Source organism: Oncorhynchus mykiss, chromosome 2 (genome assembly GCF_013265735.2).
Source record: "Oncorhynchus mykiss isolate Arlee chromosome 2, USDA_OmykA_1.1, whole genome shotgun sequence".
NCBI lineage: Eukaryota > Metazoa > Chordata > Actinopteri > Salmoniformes > Salmonidae > Oncorhynchus > Oncorhynchus mykiss.
The window spans coordinates 65,811,889-65,829,936 of NC_048566.1; the positions used below are offsets into that span (position 1 = coordinate 65,811,889).

General features: G+C 41.4%; 2 protein-coding genes across 4 annotated transcripts; one reads left to right on the top strand and one right to left on the bottom strand.

The window, feature by feature from the left end:
* Positions 1-341: 341 nt before the first annotated feature.
* pla2g15 (phospholipase A2, group XV) lies at positions 342-9,152 on the top strand. Its single transcript, XM_021568592.2, has 6 exons — positions 342-746; positions 1,976-2,132; positions 2,989-3,107; positions 3,232-3,330; positions 7,763-7,987; positions 8,141-9,152. The coding sequence occupies exons 1-6, from the start codon at positions 596-598 to the stop codon at positions 8,650-8,652; spliced, it is 1,263 nt and encodes a 420-aa protein (XP_021424267.1). The 5' UTR covers positions 342-595; the 3' UTR covers positions 8,653-9,152.
* A 616-nt stretch (positions 9,153-9,768) lies between these two features.
* usb1 (U6 snRNA biogenesis 1) lies at positions 9,769-17,852 on the bottom strand. 3 transcript variants are annotated; one of them, XM_021568612.2, is made up of 7 exons: positions 17,532-17,852; positions 17,211-17,377; positions 16,913-17,096; positions 16,675-16,728; positions 16,445-16,550; positions 16,116-16,199; positions 9,769-9,931 (listed from the first exon to the last, which is right to left on the bottom strand). In XM_021568612.2, the coding sequence occupies exons 1-7, from the start codon at positions 17,678-17,680 to the stop codon at positions 9,827-9,829; spliced, it is 849 nt and encodes a 282-aa protein (XP_021424287.1). In that variant the 5' UTR covers positions 17,681-17,852; the 3' UTR covers positions 9,769-9,826. The 3 variants fall into 3 exon arrangements, with proteins under 3 accessions (XP_021424287.1, XP_021424279.1, XP_021424295.1); XM_021568604.2 differs by having other exon boundaries at positions 17,211-17,392; positions 17,532-17,841; XM_021568620.2 differs by having other exon boundaries at positions 17,211-17,396; positions 17,532-17,840.
* Positions 17,853-18,048: the final 196 nt, after the last annotated feature.

The following is an 18,048-nucleotide window of genomic DNA, read 5'->3' on the forward strand; positions in this document are numbered from 1 at the left end:
AATTATTCGCCTACCTCCTCATGCCTTTTGCACACAATGTATATAGACTCTCTTTTTTTCTACTGTGTTGTTGACTTGTTAGTTGTTTACTCCATGTGTAACTCTGTGTTGTCTGTTCACACTGCTATGCTTTATCTTGGCCAGGTCCCAGTTGCAAATGAGAACTTGTTCTCAACTAGCCTACCTGGTTAAATAAAGGTGAAATTAAAAAAAATGTAAAAAGATAATGCACATTCAATTGTTGCAAACAGTATTATATCATAGAAGAAGAAGATATTAGGTTGCTAAGTCACTTGGTGTAAGACCTATTGAAATGTGAATATTGTGATCATGCACTTTGTTGAAGATCCCTAACTAGTTGCATTGACGGGGTGCCAGGCTGTCTCCACAATTGCCATGTGATTACTTAACTCGGGTCAGAATCGGGAAAATAAGACTTGTGCAATGTAAACCCTTTGTCCTTCACAAAAGGGACCAATCTGAGGTGTGTAGCTCAAATCGTTCGCCAGCTATTGAAGTTTGGAGGTCCGAATGTCTGGCGAATAGCGAATCTCAAGCCAACTTTTCCAGGGTGGGGGACTAGTGTTATGAGTGAATGGGAGAAATGGTATCCTGTGGGTTGACTAGCCCAGCGCTCTTCCAGCTGTGTTTGTTGTTGATTTTGGTACCATACATCAAAGGCAGAACATTTGAGAAATGTCTCCCGGGCAATGCATGTCGATCGGAAAAACCTCCAGTAGTTCTAAGTAAGTGGTCATTGTTTATCCTTGATGTATAACGATAGCTAGCTCTTCTATTTTCAGCTGTTCATTATTGTGAAACAGATGGTCAGACAGCGAACAAGGCTAGTTAGAATAAACTCGTGCGTCCAAAAAAAACTCATGCATCATGTTTCTCTCATATATATATATATATATATATATATTAGATGATCCCGAGTTGAACCGTGTATTATTTCATTACATACAGGGGATAAAAAAAAAAACGAGCTAATATACAAATCAACTAAACTGTTGTTGGTCGATGCATGCTTAATAAGGCTACATTGTTGTCTCCAACATTACAATGTAGCATCTGTCTCCAATTGTTTGAAATTGAACTTAATTTGACTTGGACATTTTGTTTCCCATGCGCTACAATGTCTCTAGCGACCGGTCTATCTAGCTGCTGTTACTATGTAACAGAAATGTAACCACATTGTAGTAATTCTGTTTTCTGTCATTGAGAACAGAAAATGATCAGTCCTATCACCATTTTAATTATGCTCAGTTATACAGTTAATCATGAAAATAATTATAGCAGCCTAGAAATTAGTAGTATGATTTGTATGTTTCAACTAAGGTTGTCTCACTGTCATATCTAGAGTTTGGCAAGTTACAACATTTAACGGTACCCTAGCAGTGTTTGTAAGTCTACATGCATGTGATGGCAGTCAGTAAAGTTTTCCCTAGGTCAGTGTTTCTCAAAATCCGTTCACGTTTCGGGTTTTTGCCCTAGCACTGCACAGCTGATACAAATCATCAAGCTTTGATTGTTTTAATCAACTGTGTAGTAATGGGGCATAAACCAAAACGTGCACCTCTTGGGGTCCCAAGGACTGAGTTTGGGAAATGCTGCCCTAGGGTTTCCTTTCTGGTTTCAGCTTTTAACTTGTGGTTGACTCAGGGTCACAAAGGGTTGTATGTAATCACAGACTCACATGTTGAAATTTTAATCTGGCAGGATTTCAGTGATTGACCACTAATCTCTACATTACCCCCCCTCCCCCCAACCATGAGTTTGTCTCAAATAGTTCAAGAAATGGGGTTTAATTGGGGGGGGGGGGGGGGGGGGGGCTGGTAGGAAAAGAGGGGAGGTACACTCAGTGGTTTTTCTAGTACATTGGGCTAATAAATGGCAACTGATCACCTTTATCACACTCTAAATTGATAATGTCTTTGATTGGCCATCCTCATCATATTGTCTTGTCCCACAGTTCCTGGGGACCTGGGGAACCAGCTGGAGGCCAAGCTGGACAAGCCCAGCGTGGTTCACTACATCTGCTACAAAAAGACTGACGCCTACTTCACATTATGGCTCAACCTGGAACTGATGGTGCCGGTGGCCATTGACTGCTGGATTGACAACATAAGGTCAGTGCTTAGTGTTGTGTGAGGTGGAAAATAGGGTGATTGGTGCGAGGAGGGGTTGGGGGTATCTGATTTAGTATGAGCTCTGTATAAAGCTACTGTCAGCATCTCTACTGGCAACTTGACATTAATAATAAAATAATTGTAATACTATTACGTAGCTGGCAGGGTAGGCATGAGAGAGAGGGATCTGTTTTTCTAGAGATCTGTTTTTCTGTAGCCTAGGTTGAATAGGTTATCTTCTGACCTTTGAATCCCCTTTGTAATCAATATGTTTTCAACAATTAGTCGGTCTCAGAGCGTATAGTTCATTTAATAGTGAAGGCATAGTTCACAACCAGTTGGGTCTTTCTTTTCAACCTCGATTAGGACTAGTTCCTCTTGAAATGCAGAAATTCTACTGAAAAATAATTCAAACAGGTGCTTCCAGATGGGTCGCTAACCAAGTAACTACATGTCATTGTGCTGTGGCTTTATTCCAGGAACAGCTCATGAATTAAGGGAAGAAGTGAAAGTTTCCAATTCTATCCCATATCATCTTCACAATACTTATATTGTAAACTGTAATGTCATTGTAATTAAAGGTAGACTCAGCTAAATGACTGCCATGAGCAACACTGCAGATATTGAGTGAGATGCAACCCTTTGCTCTCACAGTATCTGTGCCTGTGCAAGGGTTTGCTTCATGCTATTACAGCACGCTAGCCACGGGACTAAAAACGGCAGAGAAGTTGAGCCTTGCGCGTCAACGCTCTTAGTAGTTTTGGAAATTGACCCACTATGCTGTTTTTCCTGCATCCACATATCGCTGAGTCCATCTTGAACTTTTCTAATATTCTGGGATGTCTGTCTGCATTAGACTGATTTATAACCGTACAACAAGGCAGACAGAAGCACCTCCGGGGGTAGATGTCAGAGTGCCTGGCTTTGGACAGACCTTCCCTCTGGAATACCTTGACCCTAGCAAGGGCGATGTTGGTGAGTGGACCCATCACCCTAGCGTGCCTAAAGTATCTATTCAACAGTCTCCCTAATAGTGTGCAAGTATGTCAGTCTTTGCTTGTGTGTGGGTTTAAGTGAGCTACTATTGTTTTTGTTGCAGGTGTGTATTTCTTCAACATAGTGCAGGCACTGGTGGAGTGGGGATACACCAGAGATGACGATGTTCGAGGAGCTCCGTATGACTGGCGTAAAGCTCCAAGTAAATCAGTCTCTTTTCATTTTCTTACACACACATTTTAATGTAGATGCATGTCTGTCAAAGAAACATTTGTGGTCTGATGAACAGAGCTTGGTCTTTGGATGGATTGTATGTCCTTGCAAGGAGCTAGCAATGTTATTGACACCCCCTAGAACTCTCAAACTCAACTCTGGACCTCGAAGCCAGTCCCACTGCTTTTTTTTCATTGGTCCCCTCTAATCAGGGACTCATTTAGACCTTGGACAACAGGTGGGTGAAATTAATTATCAGGTAGAACAGAGAACCAGCAGGCTGTGGATCTTGTAGGTTATAGGGATGGCTCCCTTTTTTTTCTTCAATTTTTGCCGAAAATGACATACCCAAATCTAACTGCCTGTAGCTCAGGCCCTGAAGCAAGGATATTCATATTCTTGGTACCATTTGAAAGGAAACACTTTGAAGTTTATGGAAATGTAGGAGAATATAACAACAGATCTGGTAGAAGGAAATACAAAGGGAAAAAAACGTTGTTTTTTTTACCACCATCTTTGAAATGCAACAGAAAGGTCACAGTTCTAGCCATCACTCTGGTTGTAATTCCGATGGTGTCCATAAGATGGCAGCAGTGTATGTGCTTTGATTGAGCTTTTCCAGTATTAGTAGCCATATTATAAGTTCAACAATTGCAAAACACCCAGTTTTCACAACTCTCCATATTCTTAATTTTTGTCCAAAAGGAAAGGCTTGCTGTCGCACAAGGTTAGCAGCTACATTTTGCCACAGACACAGGGTTTCCAGATACTCCCGTAAAGCCAAGCTCATTGGCTATCTAGCTAACTTTGTTTGACCCCGATTGGTGCTAATTTAACAAAGTTACAGTCAATCAAATGAAGACCGCTCGAGTCATCGGCGTGCCATGAAGGCGTCACTCTCTGACCAAATTCGGTGTCCTATAGGATATACTACACCCCTAATGATATAGTGAAGTCTGGTTTATGTTCTAGGATCTCTGAGGAATAAATACGAACATGATTTGACTGGTTGAAACAATGTTTAGGGTTAGATTTTCACAGATTCCGTTCTTTGCAAATTGAACGAGTGGAAATGCAAAATCGATTGTGCATGCTATATGGACCTTTTTAGGATATGAAAAATGATTTTATCTGACAAAACGACACTTCATGTTATCTCTGGGACCCTTTGGATGAAAAATCAGAGCAAGAATTCAGAATGTAAGTACACATTTCACCTTCAGAGGTGAATTTTTCAAACCTATCGCAGTGAGAACATTTGTTGTTGTTTCTCTAAAATCTGCGATTGTGACAAGGCGCTGCATGATTTACAACTGTCCTGTTGACGGGACGCCTATCCCGAAGAAGTTGTAAGAGTTTTAAATGCCCTAGACTAGAGTCTACGGGTCCGGGGCTGGGTTTCTACTAAGCGAACATATGGAATTGTTTTATTTTATTTTATTTTGAATTATAGGGCCCCTGTAGGAATAAAATATATATTTTACAAACTCTTCCGTTCAAAAGTTTGGGGTCACTTAGAATATATTTTTTTGTCCCATTAAAATAACATCAAATTGATAAGAAGTACAGTGTAGACATTAATGTTGTAAATGACTATTGTAGCTGGAAAATGCATTATTTTAATGGAATATCTACATAGGTGTACAGAGGCCCATCAGCAACCATCACTCTGTTCCAATGACAGATTGTGTTAGCTAATCCAAATATCATTTTAAAAGGTCAATTGATCATTAGAAAACCCTCCCTTGTCATAACTCACCTGATTGGCTCAAACACATTAAGTTAAAACCTTTCGTGACTTGGGGGCAGTATTTTCATTTTTGGAAAAATAACGTTCCCGTAGTAAACGGGATATTTTGTCAGGATAAGATGCTAGAATATGCATATAATTGACAGCTTAGGATAGAAAACTCTAAAGTTTCCAAAACTGTAAAAATATTGTCTGTGAGTATAACAGAACTGATATTGCAGGCGAAAGCCTGAGAAAAATCCAATCCGGAAGTGACTCATCTTTTGAAAGCGCTGCGTTCCAATGCGTCCCTATTGAGCAGTGAATGGGCTGTCAACAAGATTACTTTTTCTCTGTATTCCCCAAGGTGTCTACAGCATTGTGACGTAGTTTTACGCATTTATGTTGACGAATACCTGTAAGCGGCTACATTGCACAACTGGTCACCTGATGACTCCCTTGATTCTCGCGTATAATACAAAGGTAGCCAATCTTTCCAATCGGCCCTACTGAAAAACCAATTGTCCCGGTGGATATATTATTGAATAGATATTTGAAAAACACCTTGAGGATTGATTATAAACAACGTTTGCCATGTTTCTGTCGCTATTATGGAGCTAATTTGGAATATTTTTCTGCGTTTTCGTGACTGCAATTTCCGGGCGATTTCTCAGCGAAACGTGAAGAACAAACGGAGCTATTTCGCCTACAAAAATATTATTTTTGGAAAAAAGGAACATTTGCTATCTAACTGGGAGTCTCGTGAGTGAAAACATCCGAAGCTCATCAAAGGTAATCTATTTAATTTGATTGCTTTTCTGATTTCCGTGACCAAGTTACTTGCTGCTAGCTGGACAAAATGCTATGCTAGGCTATCGATAAACTTACACAAATGCTTGTCTAGCTTTGGCTGTAAAGCATATTTTGAAAATCTGAGATGACAGGGTGATTAACAAAAGGCTAAGCTGTGTCTCAATATATTTCACTTTTGATTTTCATGAATAGGAATATTTTCTAGGAATATTTATGTCCGTTGCGTTATGCTAATTAGTGTCAGTCGTTGATTACGCTCCCGCACGCGGGATGGGGAATCACTAAAGGTTTTAAGAAATTCCACAAATGAACTTTTAACAACCTGTTAATTGAAATGCATTCCAGGTGACTACCTCATTAAGCTGGTTGAGAGAATACCAATAGTGTGCAAAGCTGTCGAAGGCCAAAGGGTGGCTACTTTGAAGAATATAAATTATATTTAGATTTGTTTAACACTTTTTTGGGGGGGGGGTTTACTACATGATTCCATATGTGTTATTTCAGTTTTCACAATTCTACAATGTAGAAAGTAGTACAAATAAAGAAACCCTTGAATGAGCAGGTGTCCAAACTTTTGACTGGTACTGTATATATTTTTGGGAATGTGGAAATGCCTTATTCACTTCCATAAAAATGGTTTGGCCCGGTACACTACAGCACTTGTAAGGGTTGTAGAGCAAAAAAGAGTACATGTTCGTGAGTCATCTTGCCATAAGAGTGGTCATATTAGTTTGTACCCAAAACCTGTTCGGACACTACAGATATTTTTCGGGATCTGGTCTGACAAACACCGCTGTAGCTCTTCCATTGCAGATGCGTTAGGCTGACATCTGTAGCTTAAAACAGACATCTTTTTTTATCATTACACTAATTAGATTTTTGTGGGGGCGCAGACATCGACTATAGGTTGATAGTCTTCGTTGTCAGGTTGTTTTTAGCCTTCTATTGTAAGATTTATTACCTGACTTCGGTCCAGTCATTATGAGTGACATTTAAGAGGAAAGGGAAAGATGGGTGTTAAGACCTTTATAGTGTATTGAATATATACTGAACAAAAATATAAATGCAACAATTTTCCCATGACTTTACTGAGTTACAGTTCATATAAGGAAATTAGTCAATTGAAATCAATTAATTAGGCCCTCATCTATGGATTTCACATGACTGGGCAGGGGCACAGTCATGGGCGGGCCTGGGAGGCCATAGGCTCACCCATTTCGGAGCAAGGCCTACCCACTGGGGAGCCAGGCCCAGCCAATTGTTCCCTACAAAAGGGCTTTATTACAGACAGAAATAGTCTTCAATTTCATCAGCTGTCCAGGTGGCTAGTCTCATGATCCCACAGGTAAAGAAGCCAGATGTGGAGGTCCTGGGCTGGCTTGGTTATTCGTGGTCTGCGGTTGTGTGGCCGGTTGGACATATTGCAAAATTCTCGTCTAAAATAACGTTGGAGGCGACTTATGGTAGAGAAATTAACATGAAATTCTCTGGCAACAGCTCTGGTGGACATTCCTGCAGTCATCATGCCAATTGCACACTCCCTCAAAATGTTTGAGTGGCCTTTTATTGTCCCCAGCAGAAGGTGCACCTGTGTAATGATCATGCTGTTTAATCAGTTTCTTGTTATACCACACCTGTCAGGTGGATGGATTATCTTGGCAAATGATAAATGCTCACTAACAATGATGTAAACAAATTTGTGCACAAATGAGAGAAGCTTTTTGTGCATATGGAACATTTGTGATGTTTTATTTCAGCTCATGAAACATGGAACCAACACATTACACGTTGCGTTTTATATTTTTGTTCTAATAACAATATTTAATTGCAGTAGTTTGGAATGATCAGTCTCATGCATGTTTCCCCCCATTTTTAACAGATGAGAACAAAGCCTACTTTTTGAGACTGCAACATATGATTGAGGAGATGGCCGTGAAGGCTAGGGGTCCGGTTGTCCTGATAGCCCACAGCATGGGGAACATGTACACCCTGTATTTCCTGAACCATCAGCCCCAGGCCTGGAAGGATCGCTACATCAAGGCCTTTGTGTCCCTGGGTGCACCTTGGGCTGGTGTGGCTAAAACCCTGAGAGTTGTGGCTTCTGGTAAGCGTTTGCATATGCTTTTCTGCATGAATTACATAGGTGTCAGAACCACAATAGTAAAGTTACCGTGGGCTGCATACTATTTAATGTTTAGCAACCATGTATTTTATATCTACACTATTGCATTGGATTATAATGTCTCTTTCCTTGCAGGTGATAATAACCGTATCCCAGTCATCAGTTCACTAGAGATCCGCTCACAGCAGCGCTCTGCGGTCTCAACCACATGGCTGTTCCCATACGCACATTCCTGGCCTGCTGACAAGGTGCTAATCCAAACACCCACCACCAACTACACAGTGAAGGACTACCAACGCTTCTTCAAGGATATCGACTTTGAAGATGGCTGGGAGATGCGTCAAGACACTGAACCACTGGTCAGTGCACTAGAGCCCCCTGGGGTGGCCATACACTGTCTTTATGGCAGCGGAGTGGCCACAGCAGAGGGTTTTCTCTACACTATCTTTCCTGATACAGACCCCACACTGATTCTCGGAGATGGGGATGGGACGGTCAACCTGCTGAGTGCCACCCAGTGCAAGCGTTGGATAGGCCACCAGACACAGCCTGTCCATATGTTTGAACTGGAGGGGAATGAGCATGTGGCCATGTTGCGCAACTTTACCACAGTAACCTACATCAAGACTGTGCTCTTTGGCCCTTGAGCAACCTTAACCAACTACTGCCCCTCGTCTTGCTGTCTTAAGTGACAAATTCACAAAGATAAAGAACGGGGATAGTACAAAGAGAGAACTGATAGGCATTTGCACACATGACGGTCTCAGAGCCTGAGGAGGAATTGATGACGGCACTGAATGTTTTATCCTATTTTAAATGATCCCCTCAGCAGACATTTGCTGTTTTTCCAAATTTGTACTATGTTAATTGATAATATTTGTAAAGGTCTTTCCCCAATTAACTCAGATTTCCAGGTTGTAACAGTTTACTAGGTGAATTAGCAGCCGTAAGCTGATGAATTAATAAAATCAGGGTCTTGTTGTCGATGCTGGATTGCTTACAGGACAGGAAGACGTGGTCTGATCACCTTGATTGTAACTATGCCATTGCGCTATGGTTGGACTTGAACAATATATTGCTGGAACTATCATGATCTGTGTGTTGTGACGATTAAGTAAAATATAATGTTAAACATTGCATTAAGCCAGCCTTCTGTGTGAGCTCTTTGTTATTAAAGTAAGAAGGGGTGACACTCAATATTAGCCTCATCATAGGTTCCTCTTCCCTAGTCTCTTCTCACATCTACTGTGGAGCGTGCCTGCAGAACGCCTAGAGTCTGGCAAAAACAAACTACCTCTTTCCCTCGGTCTTAACACATCTATCATATCAACATGCAACACAATCAGGGTTTCTGTATTCATCAATTCTAGTCATTGCATCTTATCGTCTGGATTATAATTTTTGGATTATTCCATCCTCTCTTAAATAAAAGCTTAACGGGTCTATCCTACTAGTTCACATCAAGTCGAGCTCTTTATAAAGAATGGATTAAGGGGCTGTGAAGATTAATGGAACAGATTAAAGCTTTAGCTGACAACTGTCATAGGTCAATAAGTATTTGAAATACTCTTAATCTCAAGTCTAGGGTCAGTGTCTTGTCATACAGGAACTGTAGCAGAAATGCTTGAACACATGTTTTAGCAAAACAAGCCTCACGTACGAAGATATGCGCAACCTTCAAAGGAAGTTGCTTGATCAATATCGCATCACTGCCGTTTTCTAGATTGAAAGGTGATTTGATTCACTCATTTAAAAATACATACTTTTTTCACATTTTACTGTTGAGGTATCCAACATTAGACTGAATGACAACTGGTTTTGTCAGTGTAGTGGAATGGAAAAGGTCTTGTTCCCAGCCTTACAACGCAGCTCTTGACAATCCAGCCTCAAGAGAAAGGGTCCATCCTCATGGGAGTCGACCAGACCCTGATGGGCGAGAGAACACAATGGGTGCATTCAGTTAAATTGAGCGTTCACTACGTGGCATAACAGCTTGTACTGAATGACACATTTCCCCAAAACTTTCAACATTCTTAAAACAGACACTGAGGTACGTTTGCTCCGTTTGGTGGGTGTGGCTTGAAGCAATGAGTGATGTATTTAATATTTATTATTTAACTAGGCAAGTCAGTTAAGAACAAATTCTTACTTACAACGACGGCCTACGGTAACGGGGGCTTGGATTTAAAATAATAGGACAAAACATCACGACAAGAGACACCACTACATAGAGACCTTCGATGACAACAGCACGGCAGCAACACATGATAACACATGGCAGCAGCACATGTTAGCAACACAAAATATGGTACAAACATTGGGCAAAGACAACAGCACAAAAACAATACATTGCGCAAAGCAGCAACAACTTTCAGTAAGTGTCCATGATTGAGTCTTTGAATGAAGAGATGGAGATAACTGTCCAGTTTGAGTGTTTTTTGCAGCTTGTTCCAGTCGCTAGCTGTAGTGAACTGAAAAGAGGAGTGACCCAGGTATGTGTGCTTTGGGGACCTTTAACAGAATGTAACTGGCAGAACAGGTGTTGTTTGTGGAGGATGAGGGCTGCAGTAGATATCTCAGATAGGGGGGAGTGAGGCCTAAGAGGGCTTTATAAACAAGCATCAACAAATGGGTCTTGCGATGGATGTACAGATCCAGTTTACAGAGCAGTATATAGTGCAGTGATGTGTCCTATAAAGGAGCATTGGTGGCAAATCTGATGGCCGAATGGTAAAGAACATTTAGCCGCTCTAGAGCACCCTTACCTGCCAATCTATAAAATACGTCTCCGTAATCTAGCATGGGTAGGATGGTCATCTGAATCAGGGTTAGCTTGGCAGCTGGGATGAAAAAGGAGCGATTACAATAGAGGGAACCAAGTCTAGATTTAACCTTAGCCTGCAGCTTTGATATGTGCTGAGAGAAGTACAGTGTACCGTCTAGCCATACTCCCAAGTACTTGTAGGTGACTACCTCAAGCTTTAAACCCTCAGAGGTAGTAATCACACCGGTGGGGAGAGGGGAATTCTTCTTACCAAACCACATTACCTTTATTTTGGAGGTGTTCAGAACAAGGATATGGACAGAGAAAGCTTGTTGGACACTGAGAATGATTTGTTGTAGAGCGTTTAACACAAAATCTGGGGAGGGGCCAGCTGAGTATAAGACTATCATCTGCATATACAGTGGCTTGCAAAAGTATTCACCCCCTTAGGCATTTTTCCTATTTTGTTGCCTTACAACCTGGAATTAAAATAGATGTTTTGGGGGTTTGTTTCATTTGATTTACACAACATGCCTACCACTTTGAAGAAGCAAAATATTTTTTCTTGTGAAACAAGACAAAAAAAAAAAACTTGTGTGCATAACTATTCACCCCCTCAAAGTCAATACTTTGTAGAGCCACCTTTAGCAGCAATTACAGCTGCAAATATCTTGGTGTGTCACTATAAGCTTGGCACATCTAGCCACTGGGATTTTTGCCCATTCTTGAAGGCAAAACTGCTCCGGCTCCTTCAAGTCGGATGGGTTCCGCTGGTGTACAACAATCTTTAAGTCATACCAGATTCTCAATTGGATTGAGGTCTGAGCTTTGACTAGGCCATTCCAACACATTTAAATGTTTTCCCTTAAACCACTTAGGTGTTGCTTTAGCAGTATGCTTAGGCTCATTGTCCTGCTGGAAGGTGAACATCCGTCCCAGTGTCAAATCTCTGGAAGACAAACAGGATTCCCTTAAGAATTTCCCTGTATTTAGCGCCATCCATCATTCCTTCAATTTGGACCAGTTTCCCAGTCCCTGCTGAGGAAAAACATCCCCACAGCATGATGCTGCCACCACCATGCTTCACTGTGGGGATGGTGTTATCGGGGTGATGAGAGGTGTTGGGTTTGCATCAGACGTAGCGTTTTCCTTGATGGCCAAAAAGCTAAATTTCTGACCAGAGTACCTTCTTCCATATGTTTGGGGAGTCTCCCACATGCTTTTTGGTGAACACAAAACATGTTCGCTTATTTTTTTCTTTATGCAATGGCTTTTTTCTAGTCACTCTTCCGTAAAGTCCAGTTCTGTGGAGTGTACGGCTTAAAGTGGTCCTATGGACAGATACTCCAATCTCTGCTGTGGAGCTTTGCAGCTCCTTCATGGTTATCTTTGGTCTCTTTGTTGCCTCTCTGATTAATGCCCTCCTTGCCTGGTCCGTGAGATTTGGTGGGCGGCCCAATCTTGGCAGGTTTGTTGTGGTGCCATATTAATTCCATTTTTTAATAATGGATTTAAAATGGTGCTCCGTGGGATGTTCAAAGTTTCTGATATTTTTTTATAACCCAACCCTGATCTGTACTTCTCCACAACTTTGTCCCTGACCTGTTTGGAGAGCTCCTGGTCTTCATGGTGACTCTTGCTTTTCATGGTGACCCTTGCTTGGTGGTGCCCCTTGCTTAATGGTGTTGCAGATTCTGGGGCCTTTCAGAACAGGTGTGTATATATATACTGAGATCATGTGACACAGATTGCACACAGGTGGACTTTAACTAATTATGTGACTTCTGAAGGTAACTGGTTGCACCATATCTTATTTAGGGGCTTCTTAGCAAAGGGGGTGAATACATATGCACACATCACTTTTCAATTTTTTTTTTCTCCAGAATTTTTTTCACTTCACCAATTTGGAATATTTTGTGTATGTCCATTATATGAAATCAAAATAAAAATATATTTAAATTACAGGTTGTAATGCAACAAAATAGGAAAAATGCCAAGGAGGATGAATACTTTTGCAAGGCACTGTACATGGATGGGAGAGCTTCCTACTGCCTGAGCGATGTTGTTGTAAATTGAGAAGAGCATGGGGCCTAGGATCGAGCCTTGGCGTACTCCCTTGGTGACAGGCAGTGGCTGAGACAGCAGATGTTCTGTCTTTATACGCTGCATTCTTTGAGAGAGGTAGTTAGCAAACCAGGCCATAGGCCCCTCAGACACCAATACTCCTTAGTTGGCTCACAAGAATGGAATGGTCTACCTTATCAAAAGCTTTGGCCAAGTCAATAAAAATAGCAGCACAACATTGCTTAGAATCAAGGGTGACATAATTTAGGACCTGTAAGGTTGCAGTGACATCCATAACCTAAGCAGAAACCAGATTACATACCAGAGAGAATACTATAGACATCAAGAAAGCCCTCTTAAATTAATACTTTGTAGCGCCACCTTTTGCTGCGATTACAGCTGTAAGTCGCTTGGGGTATGTCTCTATCAGTTTTGCACATCGAGAGACTGAATTTTTTTCCCATTCCTCCTTGCAAAACAGCTCGAGCTCAGTGAGGTTGGATGGAGAGCATTTGTGAACAGCAGTTTCCAGTTCTTTCCACAGATTCTCGATTGGATTCAGGTCTGGACTTTGACTTGGCCATTCTAACACCTGGATATGTTTATTTTTTAACCATTCCATTGTAGATTTAGCTTTATGTTTTGGATCATTGTCTTGTTGGAAGACAAATCTCCGTCCCAGTCTCAGGTCTTTTGCAGACTCCATCAGGTTTTCTTCCAGAATGGTCCTGTATTTGGTTCCATCCATCTTCCCATCAATTTTAACCATCTTCCCTGTCCCTGCTGAAGAAAAGCAGGCCCAAACCATGATGCTGCCACCACCATGTTTGACAGTGGGGATGGTGTGTTCAAGGTGATGAGCTGTGTTGCTTTTACGCCAAACATAACATCTTGCATTGTTGCCAAAAAGTTCAATTTTGGTTTCATCTGACCAGAGCACCTTCTTCCACATGTTTGGTGTGTCTCCCGGGTGGCTTGTGGCAAACTTTAAACAACACTTTTTATGGATATCTTTAAGAAATGGCTTTCTTCTTGCCACTCTTCCATAAAGGCCAGATTTGTGCAATATACGACTGATTGTTGTCCTATGCACAGAGTCTCCCACCTCAGCTGTAGATCTCTGCAGTTCATCCAGAGTGATCATGGGCCTCTTGGCTGCATCTCTGATCAGTCTTCTCCTTGTATGAGCTGAAAGTTTAGAGGGACGGCCAGGTCTTGGTAGATTTGCAGTGGTCTGATACTCCTTCCATTTCAATATTATCGCTTGCACAGTGCTCCTTTGGATGTTTAAAGCTTGGGAAATCTTTTTGTATCCAAATCCGGCTTTAAACTTCTTCACAACAGTATCTCGGACCTGCCTGGTGTGTTCCTTGTTCTTCATGATGCTCTCTGCGCTTTTAACGGACCTCTGAGACTATCACAGTGCAGGTGCATTTATACGGAGACTTGATTACACATAGGTGGATTGTATTTATCATCATTAGTCATTTAGGTCAACATTGGATCATTCAGAGATCCTCACTGAACTTCTGGAGAGAGTTTGCTGCACTGAAAGTAAAGGGGCTGAATAATTTTGCACGCCCAATTTTTCAGTTTTTGATTTGTTAAAAAAGTTTGAAATATCCAATAAATGTCGTTCCACTTCATGATTGTTGTTGATTCTTCTCAAAAAAAATATAGTTTTATATCTTTATGTTTGAAGCCTGAAATGTGGCAAAAGGTCGCAAAGTTCAAGGGGGCCGAATACTTTCGCAAGGCACTGTAGGTTTGGCGATGATAGGGGCAGCAACCTTGAAGAAGAAAGGGTCTAAACTATCTGAACCAGATGTTTTTTGGGGGTCAAGTTTAAGGAGCTCCTTTAGCACCTCGGACTCAGTGACCGCCTGCAAGGAGAAACTTTGTAGCGGGGGGAAAAAAAGAGGGAGGAGCATCGGCCTAGTTGCATTAGAAGGGTTGGGAGATGAGGAAATGTTGGACGGGCAAGGAGGCATGGCCGTTTTCCAGAACTTCTTGGGGTTAGACCCATAGAGGGAGAACTGCTCCTTAAAGTAACTAACTTTGGCCTTCCGGATAGCCTGAGAGCACTTATTTCTCATTTGCCTGATCGAGAGCCAGTCAGCCTGAGCATGCGTGTGCCGAGCCTTTCACCAAATGGAATTCTTGAGGTGGAGCAACTCTGCCAGATCACGGTTGAACGAGGGACTGAACCTGTTTTTAATTCTCATTTTCTTTACGGAGGCATGTTTGTTAACAATACCACTGAAACCATCAAAAAATAAAGTCCAAGTGTCTTCCACAGAGGGGATCAAGCTGATTCTATACCAATTTAGAGGCCAGGTCATGAAGGAAGCCTTGCTCATTCAAGTTTTTTAGCAAATCAGAACAGGTCGTTTCACTGAGCAGCCATTACGAACACAGGCTGGAAAACAGTGATCACTAAGGTCATTACAGAGAACACCAGACTGATTCCTATCAGGATTATTTGTGAGGATAACGTCAAGGAGAGTAGACTTTTCTGGGTGTTTGGAGTCATACCTTGTGGGATTGGTAATAATCTGAGAAAGAGTTACGGAGTCCCATTGCCTTAGGACTTGGTCAGGTGGTTTAAGCATGTCCCAGTTTAGGTCACCTAGCACGACAAATTCAGACTGCTGATCAGGTGCTGATGGTGGACGATAACACCCAGCAACAGTCAACAAAGAGCTATTTGAAAGTTAAATGCTTAAAACCAGCAAATCAAAATTGTTTGGAGACAGACTTGGTGGAGACAACCGAGCACTGAAGGTGGTCCTTGGTAAAAAATTGCCACACCACCACCTTTGGAAGATCAGTCTTGCCAAAAAATGTTATAACCAGAAAGGTTAACAGTGTTCAAAACACTCTTTCTTAACCACGTCTCAGTAATGACCAACACATCTGGATTGGAGCTGTATTTATAGGGCAGCAGTGTATTTTGAACCCACAAACCAACTCCTCTACATTTCTCAAATTGTCATTCAGAACAGCACAGTTTAATTTAATGTTGCATTACATTTTTTCATGCTGAACGCAGGCCAGGCTTTAGGCTCTGAGTGAGACACTGGGGCTGTTTCATTCCCGATAGGATTAGATAGCCGATGAGATCAACAGGCTAACTTCGTCTAGTTTCTGCCATATGGTTTGCATCTATCAAGTCCTCTCAAAGCCACAGGTGGAGGAAACAGCCATAGATGTTATTAATTGATGAGATTACCAAATTAAACTGATACATGGACAGAATAAACATATAGGAAGAGGTCATACCTGCAACTCCTGCAGACACTTTTTGCGAATGTGTTCAGTGCAGTCACCAACACACCAGGCCAGACTTATATGGAAGGAAGGATTCTAGAAGAAAAGTGAAAGTTCAGTATTCACTCTTCATCTTATGCAATACTGTTTATTTGTTTATCAATTCCTTGCTCAACAGTGCCACTAGTGTCTGAAACGTGCTCCTGCAGTGACCAAATCCTATGTCAATGCACCTAACAGATATTTGAGAGATGTCATAAGAATTGTGAGAGAGATAGAACAGTGATGGGTTGGAAATCAGTAGTGTATTTTTAATACGCTAAATTGTTTTGTGTTCAGACCTTGTAAAACGTGTCAAGGTTGAACTCCTCCATAGTGCTGTCCACTGCTTTCACAAGCTCTAGTAGCTGAGCCTGTCCTGTGGAGACTTCCATAGCCAGGAACATCCTGTCGGGGAGAGCAGAAGACTAGACCATAAGACTAGCTGCAAAATAAACCATAAGTCTAAGCACTTTAGAATGCACTTCTTCATTCATGCTGTCAATGATCGTGACAAGAGATCCTACTGTACCTGGTTCTCTCATCATTAGAGTAGACCTTCAGCTTCTCAGCCAAACAAATGAACCTATAAACAAGATCATAATCATTTTACCTCATCCAGACTATTTAGCATAGTATTTGTTTGCTGCCTGCGTACTTCTGGTGACATGCATCCTCTAACCAAAATATAACAGAGAATAGTAACTCCACTTCCACATAAACAAAGGGACTAAACATAATAGCTCGGTGTACTGAGAAGAATAGCAGACCTCCTGCTGTGTGTCAAGCCTGTTCTGAGGGACTGTATGAAAGGCTGGATCCAGTGATGCCTCAGAACCACTGTCTTAGATAAACTGAGGTGAAACTCATCTGTATGAGTGAGGGAGAAGCTGTGGGATGCTGCTACTTCAGTCATCTCATCAAGCAGCTCCAAGAACCCTTCCTCTGGGATGTCTAAGGAAGGAAATAAGAAGAAGTGGCAGGATGTTAAAACCGACAGCAAGCAATCCTTCAAGACAAAAACATTGTGTGTGTGAATGTATGCAGCTCTGAAGATAAGGCGTTTACATGGAAAGTACACGTAAGTTGCCCAGTTTCCCCTCTCGTGTTTGAAGGAGCGAATCCGTCCACCATGTTGCATGCTGTCGTCAGTCAGTGGGTCCTCATCTTCCTCCGTGAACATGTCCAGCACACTGCCAGGAACAGGCAGTCTCGACTTGGAGTCATCCTGCTCCCTATTCACAGATACACTTACTGAGATGTGATTAAAGATATCAATCAAGGAACAAATCAACTTATAACAATGAGACATACTCGTTTGGGAGATGTCATAGCCTATCTAGCTGACGATAGAGAACAGTTGAAACAATATTTGGGAAAGGAAGTTACCTTGCATTGAGGGTGTGCTCTTCTGATTTGTGCTTCTTCCTCAATGAGTTGTCATCTTTGTGCCAACTTTGCTTCCTTTTTGTTACATTCCCTCCTAATCGTAAATGTTCTGTCTCCTCTTCAGAGCTGCTACTATAACTGACTAACATTCTTCTAAATTAAGGTCATACATCAATCCTTATATCAAGTTTCTTGATTCGTGTCTAAAATCAATTTAAAAAAAAATGTGCAGTGAAGTTACAGAAACGTTGACTAACGAATGGCTTGCGATATTCTTCCGAGAAAAACACAGTTGTTGGGGGTAATTTATGTCCCCCTGAAACAAGAACGTTCAAATAGGTTCCATATTCAGTGACATATCGTACATAATTAATTTTGACAGTAGCCTATATTTAATCATAATTTACTTAATGTTAGTATCATTTAATTAGCTACTTATGTGGAGTATGTCAAATTCAATATGATTGTCTTGTCAGAAGTGATTATTTGAAACATCCTCCCTTTATAGCAGCATGAT